This window comes from Thermobia domestica, chromosome 12 (assembly GCF_964235325.1).
Source record: "Thermobia domestica chromosome 12, izTheDome1.hap1.1, whole genome shotgun sequence".
NCBI lineage: Eukaryota > Metazoa > Arthropoda > Insecta > Zygentoma > Lepismatidae > Thermobia > Thermobia domestica.
Window position 1 is genome coordinate 72,995,549 of NC_137465.1, and position 11,303 is coordinate 73,006,851.

Consider the following 11,303-nt stretch of genomic DNA (forward strand, 5'->3'; position numbering starts at 1 on the left):
ATGCAGTTACGAAGGAGGGACCTTATCAAAGTTAAAACAGCTCTCCCAAGGGAGAGAGAGGTTTTAAAATTTCCATGTTGCCCACCAACCTATGGCTGAGGTCAACAAGAAGAGAAGAAATTTTATTTAGTCTTAATTGGTTCTTGAGTATGTTTTATAAACATTTCTGCCAGGATAAAATTTATTTGTACATCTATTGTGACATTATCACAATGTAACTGTTGCATAATTATTGCATATAAGGACTACAAAAACGTTTATTATTGTTATTTAGGATGGAGAAGTAAGATAATGAAAGAGCGTGGGAGGGGCATAGTGTCCACTAAGACTATAAATAAGGCTAAGCTATCCAAGACAATAAATAAGCTATCCAAACTTTATACGTCAGCTCAAAATAATGCTCATAATCATTAATACATTGTATTCTATTAATATATTGTTTCATTTTATAATGCTCCATACAATAAGAAGCAAAGAATAGTAGGTTTCAAGAGTAGGCCCTTCAAGAACACTGGCTATCCTTTCGTATCCTATTCTTTATTGCATAAGAATGAGGGGAGACATGATTACTTCGTCACCGTTTCCAGGAGAAGAAAGTGTTGAGTGCAACACACAAATTCGAAGTGAAGCGACAAAGAAGTACGAACCTGATTAAGACTAGCCTTTAGTAAAGCTTCAGCAAACGTGAGCGAAAGTCAAAGCATAGTGCTTAGGAGAGGAAGTGTGTGATTCGGCGCAGAGATATAAAAAAAAAAAATATAAATAAATAAAATAAAAATATCGTATTCATTAACGGAAAATTAACATAATAATAATAAAATGCTATTATAAATACTGTTAATACACAAATGAACTAGCATTTCTTTTTTTCATAGTCGATCTCACGATACTTATCACTAAGCTTCGGATTTTTAGGTCCCAAAAAATTCAAATTAGGATTTTAAAAGGTGCATTTTAGGATTTTATAGGTTTTTAAAAACACCGTTTAGGATTTTTAGCGTTATATTACTGAAAACGGAATATTACTACACTTTAAACACTTTGTTAGCTATTTCATACTTAAATGGTAACCTTAATTTAGTAAGCTTTATGCTAACCAGTCTTCTGCGTAATAAAAATAATAAAACTCTTCTTACCTTGGACTTTTTTTGATAGCTGAAATATAGTTTAACATATGTATGGCCTGTCGTACTATAGTAGTAGTAGTAGTAGTTGTTTTTTTTTTTTTTTTTGTCAGTTTTCTTATATTTGAAATTTTATACACCACCACAAATATCACTTCACTTTTCTAACGATACACTGAGGAAATACGAATGTTCAAATATTGTTTTTCCGGCACTTTTCATGTTTTCTATAGCGCAAAAAGTGGTCACTTCACTCTCTGTAATGGCACTGAACAACAAAATATTTGGCAAGATTTTCTGTTGTGAACTTTTTCCTGTCGTCTGACAAAACTCTCTTGAATGCAGAAAAACTGCGTTCCACATCACACGATGTAAGAGGCGCATATTTCATACTGGCTAATTCCTCGGGATTCCATAGCAAATTTTCTTGGACATTGTCTCCACGAAGAATTTGGCCCACTAGTTGTATCTGTGTGAAATCAGGACTGCGTTTCTAAACCGCCTCCAACTTGTCCGCAATTTTTGTTCCAACTTCCCCAGGTACTTTTTTCTCTTTCACTTCTTGAAGAATTTGAAGAGCTTCTGTTAGTGAAAGAGACTTCTTCTCCAATTCAGTGATGGATTGAGGCAGATGAGAAAAGTTGGCTTTAATGTAACTTAGTTGTTGTACAGCAAACTGTGACTTCAGTGCTTTTTTTGGAGACGTGATTGAAGCGGCTTCAATCTCGTCGAGCGAATCGATGATCTGAACAATACTTTCAGAATTATCTGCATAGTACAGTGCTGCTGAGAGCCACGTTCCCCAACGGGACACAACGGGCTGTGGTGGCAGTGGTGTGTTTGGAAGCATATCCTTGAAGATAGCCACTCTGTTAGGAGCTTCCGAGAAAACCTTTACAGATGAAATTATGTTGTTGACGATTGACTACGTGTTTGAAAGTATTTTTCAAGTTAAAAATAACTATAAAGAATCATTTAGGACGTTGTATGTTCTAAAAGCTAATTTAGGATTTTTTAGGTCCTAACCCCCCAATTAGGACATTTTAGGTCCTATAAAACTAATATAGTTCTACTTATAGCAACTTGAAATGTAAAGAAAACACGAATTTTTTGCATTCACTATACAGGAATAAAATAGGTTCGAACCTAAGAATCCGGAGCCTACTTATCACCCATAGAAGGTGATTCACGCATCAACACCCAGACCAGACGCGGAAACGTAAAATTTGAACTGAAAATTCCTTTTGTCTCGAAAGCAATGGATAAGAAGGGACTGTACCACGAGGGCGGTAAAGAGGGCTCAATGATTTTGGCAACAATAGAGTATCCCACTAATACCTGAAGCTAGGGAGATGAAATCTGATAATCTCCTCATTAGAATATCTTAGCTTTTTCCAAAATATCGTACAATTCCTACAATATCCAATTCCCACTTTTTATTCATAAATGCCCAATGTAAGGATTTGCTTGAGTTATTGCAAAATTCTGTTTAAAAACTCTTAATTAAAAGGAAGGCAATGCACGCATTGTAAATTCCGCTCCTGAGATGACAAATGGGGTCATTTTCTATAATATTGAAATTCATGTTTCTTTATTCAGAAAATGCCAAATGAGGGGGTTCGCTTGAGTTCCTGATGTGAAATTCGGTACAGTAAAACTTAATTAAAATAAAAAAAAATACATACTTTCATTGTCTAAAGTGGGAAAAGGGGTAATTTTTACAATATTAAACTTTCCGTTCCTTTGCATTCAATATTTTATCTTAATAAAGAAACAAGTGTTTCATCATTTTCGACAATCTCGCTACTAAAAGAAAGTTTCTGCAATATTCAAAATTCCGATAATTCACTTCTGCTCGTAATAGTATAGCACTGTGTGCTACCCTGCAGTAGCAATGTTTTGTACTAGAGTACGTTAATATTTGTCGTTATGAGCGAAGTATATAGCTTGAGTTTGTATTTGAATATTCAACAGTTTTTACTTGTTTATTGGAAGTAGTAATACTCCATGTAAAACAGAAGCATTGCTATGTTTGTTATTGCACTGTACAGTCAATTGCAAACAAATATTGCATGAATAACCACTTTCTGAGAAGTATTTCAGCGTAACCGTTTCGAGACTTCACGCAGCGTTACTGGAGGATAGCTTATCGTTTGGAATCGCTAAAAGATTTCATGGCTTGCGAAAAAAAAGTATATTTTTGGGAGAAGCGAATTTCACGCGTGCAGTATAGTAATAGTAACGCACCAAGGGTAAGAACAGTCAAACAGACGCAATTAAATGAATTTAGGATCTTACGATTATAAAAGTCTACGAATGTGAACACACAAGAAGAAAGCATTTATTATTTGGTAAAAAAATGTTTATTGTGCACTGTATTTGTTCCTTGTCTGTTAAGCTGAACAATTGATATTTCTAACAGAAGCGGATAAATTGCCCGCTAGATGGCAAGCTAATATGCCTTAAAAACCAAACAGTAAAATAAACATTTCTTATAATTTTTCGCGTAGAAAAATAGCTGCCTATCTATCTTTGAACTAACTAATACATTGCACCTTATGAAGTGAATAAATGCAGCTTCAGCCGCAAACTGGGAATCAGAGTTGCCAACCGTAGCGGAATTCCGCTACGTGTAGCGACTTTTCGTTGTCCTGGCGACAAAGCGGCAACGGACGAAAAATACGGAAAATGTAGCGACTTTTGAAAACCTGTCTTAAAACTTCCAACTTTCCCCTATAGCTTGAAAGAAGTGAAAAATTAGGTTACAAACATTTACTTCTTTCTAAAATGCTTAATATAGTTTTGTAGAGGGAAAGTTCACAATTTCAATAAACGGGATTGTCCTGTTTTCAAGAACGCTATATGTAGGAAGTGAGGAGAATTGCAAAAGTGGCCAAGCCTGCTTCTGCTTCTGTTGATTTCATTCAAAATAGGAATTGCAATTAAGTCATAAAGTGCATCTTTTGTTATTGTAACTGGCAGCCAGCATTTACAAGAAGGCAATATAATTGACGGAGTAAACTAAAGTTCTTTAGAGTTTGCTAATTTAAACCATAAGTTATTGAAATAAAATGTTATAATTTTGAATTAACGGAAAGCGCTGTGCAAACAGGTACATACGTAGGAGTGAGGGTATGAGGACGAGAGATAACCTGGAATTCCTATTTGTATGTAAATTTGAAATAACTTCATGAGTATTTTACAGAGTTAATATACAGGGTTTTCATAAAGTCTGGACGGATTTAATTCGCTTATAATTTACATAAAAATGCTCATATTGAAATCAAATAAAGTGCAAACGGTAGCGGAAGGATTAAATTTTTACCTGTAATCTGCACCAGCTCAGTTCATTCACCGCCACACCTCCAACTGGACCGTCTAGGAATCGACTTCTGTGGGCTGTTGATGATGCTTTCCCTTACCCTGCTCACTGTTGCAGGCGATGTTGGTGGCCTCCCACTTCGAGGACGGTCCAGGACGCTTCCTGTCTCCAAGAACTTAGCATGCCACTTTCGGATTGCACTCTCAGTCGGTGCCGACTTTTTGAACTCTTTGGTGAACTTTCGACACACCAGAGTTGGTGATTTTTAGCTCTGCGTACCACAGAACACATTGCGCTTTCTCTTTCACCGACGCCATCTTTGATACGGTAAAAAAGTAGTCTTCTCAGAGGAGTTTTTCATTTATTTATTTCTTTAAAAGACACACACCAATACAGCTTACAACTTACTTTCAACAGTCAACATTGAAACAACAATGAAAACAACAATGGATGGAATTTGGTGAGAAACTGACCCTTGCCCTCTCTCTCCCTCTCTCAACGTGTTCAGAGTTGCCGCTTATCTAATAGTGTTGCCAACTAAAAATTTAATCCTTCCGCTACCGTTTGCACTTTATTTGATTTCATTATGAGCATTTTTATGAAAATTATAAGCAAATTAAATCCGTCCAGACTTTATGAAAACCCTGTACAATTTATATTCAGGTTGAATTTAGATCAATTGGAAAAACTTAAGAGATCACTCCCAAAAAAATTCCTGGATACGTGCCTGTACCATATTTGTCAACCTATATTATTTACATTGAACTCTATAAAATAGTACATGTATTTGAGAACTTTCCTGTATTACTTTTTATTAGAATATTCATACTACCGCCACAGTAGAGATAATAGATCCGAAGTTTTTAATCACGTAGGATTGTGCTCACTAATTAAAAATCTTACATGATTTTGTTGGACTGCAGCAACAAATTGACTCATGAACCGTGAGCGTTACAGCCGTTCCGGTAAACATTTTTTCCAAACTATATCACTGCTTATGTGTGTATAAATTTTCTATTCATAGCAATAGAGAATAATAAAAACTTTTTCACATTGTCACTATTTCATTAACATGACATTATTATTATTATTATTATTATTATTATTATTATTATTATTATTATTATTATTATTATTATTATTATTATTATTATTATTATTATTATTATTATTATAATACCTGTTGGTAGCTCGTGAGACTAATAGATCCTCCCTTACGTTAAATCTGGAAACATTTCTTCCACGTTTCTCGATCTTTAGCTTTCAGTATTTTCTTCTATTTTTCAAATCATCTGTAAATTGTGTACCGTGTACAACTTTTTTTCCCCTTTTTATACTCTGTATTTGTCACCACCAACTCATGTTGCCTACAATAGTCGATCAGCATCTGGGCCCACGCGTTTCTTCAGCCTAGTGTGGCCCACTGTCTTATTCTCAGATCCTTCTCGCACCATACTGTTCAAATTTTCCATTACTCTGGGGTTAACCAGACCCCTTCTTATACAATATGCCACTAATTTCGTCATATATTACTTACACTTCATTGTCTTCAGTCTTCATGGTTAGCTATTGGTATATACATTTGAATTACAACAATATCCACTGGTTTTATACTTAGATTTGCGTTAAGCGATCACTACACATTGCATTTTTGTAACAATTTCAGTTATTTCGTTTCTCCTTGTTATCGGTTCACCATTCTCAACCTTAACTCCACCCGTGTAGAATATTGTGTAGTTTCCGGACACTATTTCACCTTTCTCTGACCATTGCACTTCATTCAAATCTACTATGTTCACTTTACACTTTCTCATTTCCACTTTTAAATTTTCAAGTTTACCCGCACATCTTCAAGTTTCTACCTTTCAAGTTCCTATACTGAAATGTAAGTTCTATATTATTTTTTGATGGCTCTTTCCGGAGTAGTTTTTAGGGATGCGCACGAGTCGAGTCGAGACAGAATTTTCCTGAGAAAATTCGAGTCGAGACACAGCTCTTCCAATAGAAAAATATACGTTTTTCGAGTCAAAACATCACTTTTACAGCACATTTTCGAGACGAGACAGCCTCAAATCTTGTCTCGTACTCATCCCTAGTAGTTTTAACCTGGCCCGGAGATCCAAAAAGGACATTATTTTACTCCCGGAATATTTTACCTCAGGAAGAACCATCATTATGTTTAGTCTCCTCTTTCGTTCCTCTTGGGAAAAAATAACGTGATAGTATTCCCATTTCCTTTCCATATTTCCATACCGTTGATCACCTTGTGGTTCATCTGCCTTTTAGAACAGTCTCTCTCATAAGGACGAGAAGGTGCCCTGACCTCTATCAGCCCATCCGCCCTTCGAGGAGGCAGTGGGCACTTTATAGAGGATGATTCCTCACCTACGTTGGTCGCCAAAGGCGTTGCCTATTTTCTTCCACGAGGAAATGTAGGTTGGGATTTTCCCATCAATCAGGATGAGACTCGGCGGCATTACTCACTCTCTTCAACACTTCTAGAAAGCATGACATAACTCCCATTAATATCGATAAAACCCACATGAAACTACAATTCGAAGGTCAGATAAAGTTCTTATTATTATCATTTTTAGGAAGACTGATTTTAAAATAATGTAATATGTAGAATAATATCACCTGAACAAACATGGAGTAATTTTAGTACGGCGAAAATTACCTCTTGCACATATAAGTATGGTGGCATCGTTTGTGAATGACATATCACTGATTTGTAGATAACGTATTCATTGTTTCCTCCCAAGAGAATATTACATTAGAAACCATTGGTTATTGGACTTCTGAGATTTCTCTACTTTCAACACTTCAACAATTCTATTATTCACTTGGATTTATCATCCGTATCTTTTTGCATACAGAACACAACCCTATGAAGTTGAAGCAATAAATAAAGAAACTAAAATTATAAGTAATTTAATTTAATATTTATAAATAATATGTCAATTAGAATTTTATATGTAGAGTATTAGCAGATATATACTTCGAATTAATTAGCAACTTCTGATTACAGGGTGTACCAAAAGTCCCTTACCACGCCTTTTAAAATCCAAACGGATGTAGTTTCATTGAATATGAGACGGGCGATACATATTAAACTCAGGGGGATATTTTTGAGAGTATGTCACGCGGACGTAGTCATCTTGGGCTCGAAACCTTTATTATGAAGGATAAGTGAGTAGCGTGATAAATGACCATTGGCTAGAATTTTCTCAGGATATGAAATATACAATCAGATTTTACCTAACTTAAGTTGGTGAAAAGTTATTGCCAACTGAAACTTATACTTACTTGTTACATAAGGTGTTTCACATGCTCTCCGTGATGTGCAATGTTCCAATTTCCAATTTCATGTTCCAATTTCTGTGGATATGAAACAGGGTATTTGGTGTAATTTGTGCGCAAGCAGCTGCGATACATTGTTTCAAATGACGAAGATTACGAATTTTCACAAAACAAACATGTCCACGCAGGTAGATATCAAGTGGCATTAGGTCTGGTGATCAGCCAGGCCATTCGACTGGCCCACGTTGACCAATCCATATCCCAGGAAATTGTTCATCCAAGAAGTGATGCATCACGACACCATACTAGGGAATCCTACCGTGTTTAAAAAAAACGGAAAAAAACTGTACCATCTTCGGACATCGCACCTGGCAGTGTCCGTTTCCGTAATAGCGGAAGGTATCATTCAGCACTTAGAGTTCCTGGGATGAAAAGGATCGATTATTCGTATTCCCCATATGCCCGTCCGCATTATAATCTTCTCAGCACCGATCATTTTGGAGGAATAGATTTCAGAAAATGTAAGCTGTCCCCCCCTCCAGTGCTCGATAGTTTGACAACAGAAACTTATGTATGACATCTTATCACTTATGTATAACAAATCTGGTCATGACTTCTTAGATTCTCTATTACATATTCAGGAAGTTGAAAGACGTGTCGAACTTGTTACAGAGTCTGCAAGAAAAGTGTGCAGACAAAAAAACAGAGATGGCTACATTAGAGCAACTTTGCTCCCAAGACTCACAATGCTAAAATGTGATTTTTAAAAACCCTGATTTTAAGGCTAAATCCTTGACTAAATCAACATAATTTAGCACACCCTAATTGGTAGGATGGTTGGGTAAGGTGTGGGTGGAATTCGAATTACAGCCACCTCCTCATGATGACTTCTGGGTCATTTCATGAAAAAAGAACGTTGAGAAAGGTCGAAGAGCTGGAAAATTATTATGAAAGTAAAATTATAAATCACTTACATTAATGAATTATTAACAAACATGACCTCACTCAACTAAAATAAAGTACTTAGACGCTATAGAAATGGAAAAAGTAATATGTATATTTCTTGCGTAAAGGTAAACTTTGATGTTTTTTAATAATTCTTTTTCAAACTTCAAGCCGTTTGCGCGAACTGAAGATATAATGTATGATTTCTCTCGTTATTTTTTCGTTGATATCATGCAAGTACGCAACTTTTGAGCTCTATTAGAATTCGATACTCGAAAATTTAATGTTTTCGCTTCACCCTACTAAAGATATCTTTGTCTAGTTAAAATAAATGCTGACATATTTTTAGAGAAACGAAAGGAAGTGTGAGTACTGTTCACTGATTTACAGATTTTCGACATTGTGAAATGGAAAATTTTATTTTGTGTTTAACATATAAGGCTGTGATGAAATATTAAATGAAATAACAAGTACAATTTATTAATAGAATAGAATAAATGTCAGCGGGGTATTTGACAGGATTTTCCTCTCACTGAGATTATTGAGTATTTATCGAGAAGAAGTAATGAAGAACGGTTTGAGTAAGGAAGGTTATATTTCGGTAGAAGGAGTTAAATGGGTACACTTTGCTGATGATTCGGGTGCTAGGGAATTTGAATTGAAAATTAACAGAAATCTTAGAAAATTGACGAAATACTGTGTGATGTGCGCGATAAAAAAAAATAATAATAATAATAATAATATTAAAGAAATTGCTCATAGGATTTGCATTTATCTGTTTCAACTGATTCTTTCAGGTTTGATCCCAGATCAATTGACTTTGTGGGGGATAACATTGTGTTCTTGATTTTTGGGGGGTACTCCCGTTTCTTCCTATATCCTCATTCTGCCAGTTATTTTATAATCAATATTCACTTTATCTTCTTTAGCCCACACGACATAATAGTGGGTTGATTTTATTTAATCTCATTTTATGTGTTAGACTTATTTCGTGCTATAGTTATGCGACCACGCGCAACTTGCTAAAAGTCCTTCGCCATCTTGGACGCCAATATATCGCCGTATTCGAGATATTGATGTTCTTGTTTTTTTGTCATTTGTCCCAATGATCTCTGTGGCCACAAGGTAGAAGATTAATGTATTCGTCGTACGTAGGTGATGCGTACATCTTAAAGTTCTTGTGAAACATCACTTCAGCACCATTTCTTATTATACACAAATTCTCTCACACATGATTTAGCTCCTGCCTTACTCCTAATCCTAAATATCTAGACCTCACTTTTATGGGATCACCACTCGCTTTTATACGATATTTTAAAACAATTGCTCTAACGTTAATATGTATTGTACAGAACATAAATCTTGAGGACTATATTCATAAATATATTAGCCTGTAATCGACTTCTTTTCTTAGTACTAATATAGTAAGTCAATCACGGCAGTTATATTTCTTAGCCTACTACTAATAAAGAAGATATAATCTTCTACGGTCTACTATCTATGATGGCTATCAATACAAATCTCCTTGTTTTAAAGGAAGAAATTGTAATATTAACAGTATCGTTTGAAGGCGATTGTATGAAGCTTATGTGGTATTATTCATAATCAAAATAACTTTTTTTTCAATTCATAAATATATATCGGATGACTATTTTTCATTAATCAATTGTTTGTACTTTTTATTTTCAGATGTCCAAATTCCACTTCACCACTTATCTGGGAAAATGACCGTGGACTATCCAAATCTCACCAACTATCAAGAATCAAAGATAACACCGTAGTTCCAATCACTTTTATCATTTGTTTTTACTTGGAGTTTATTGGGAAGCATTTTCTCTCCCACAAGTGATACACCAGTGGTTTCCATTGTGAAGTATAAGAACTTGTAAAATGAAAGTGCTAGAACTTAAAAGCAGTTGTGTACAACAGAAGAATGTAAATTTGCTGTTAATATTGTATTTAATATATTCTATGAAATTTATTTCTCCCAAGACTTTCATGTTGTATTGAGTGCATAATTACCTTTCACCAATTTGTGATGTAAATAAGATATACATATAAAATATGTGGAACTATTTCGTTACATATCAATGTTTCAACATAAATAAAGATTAATGATTATTGAGTGGTTGAAAAATAATTTGTTTCATTCTCTGACATCTTTACTACAAGTCCTTACTACTCTTTATAGAATAAGTAATAGGTAATACAATAGGTTAATAAAAACCAGTAAAAACGCATTTAAAACACTTCGTATATATCTTCCGATTCAAAAGAAATTTTCTCCATACAATGTGTCTGTAGAGAGCATGCTGCTATTAGTTTGAAGATGGTCAACACTACAAGTATAGTTGTATGTGGATAACAGTCTACATCTCCAATGCAGAAAAGTGGTTAGTATACGTGCCTTTGGCCCGGGGAAGCCGCGTTCGATTCTTGGTTCGACATCCTAATGTCTCTCGACGCACCAAACAGCGCTTGGACTCAAAAATGTCCCGGGTGGCCTAATTACGCGACAGCAACTTCCAGTTAAATCGGAAACGCTTTGATCTCTTAAGTAAGATCACGAACACTAAACAATTAGATTGGAGGCAGGTATACGTTCCTTTCAT

The 11,303-nt window shown here is 35.1% G+C and overlaps 1 protein-coding gene across 3 annotated transcripts in view; it reads left to right on the forward strand.

Moving 5' to 3' along the window:
* The window catches only part of fuss (SKI family transcriptional corepressor fussel), a 349,721-nt gene extending 338,890 nt beyond the window's left edge, over positions 1–10,831 (forward strand). For all 3 annotated transcript variants that reach the window (XM_081733785.1, XM_081733784.1, XM_081733786.1), the window contains exon 6: positions 10,381–10,831. In XM_081733785.1, the coding sequence (XP_081589911.1) occupies positions 10,381–10,472 (92 nt within the window). In that variant the 3' untranslated portion in view covers positions 10,473–10,831. The remainder of the gene's footprint in view (positions 1–10,380) is intronic.
* The last annotated feature ends 472 nt before the right edge of the window (positions 10,832–11,303 follow it).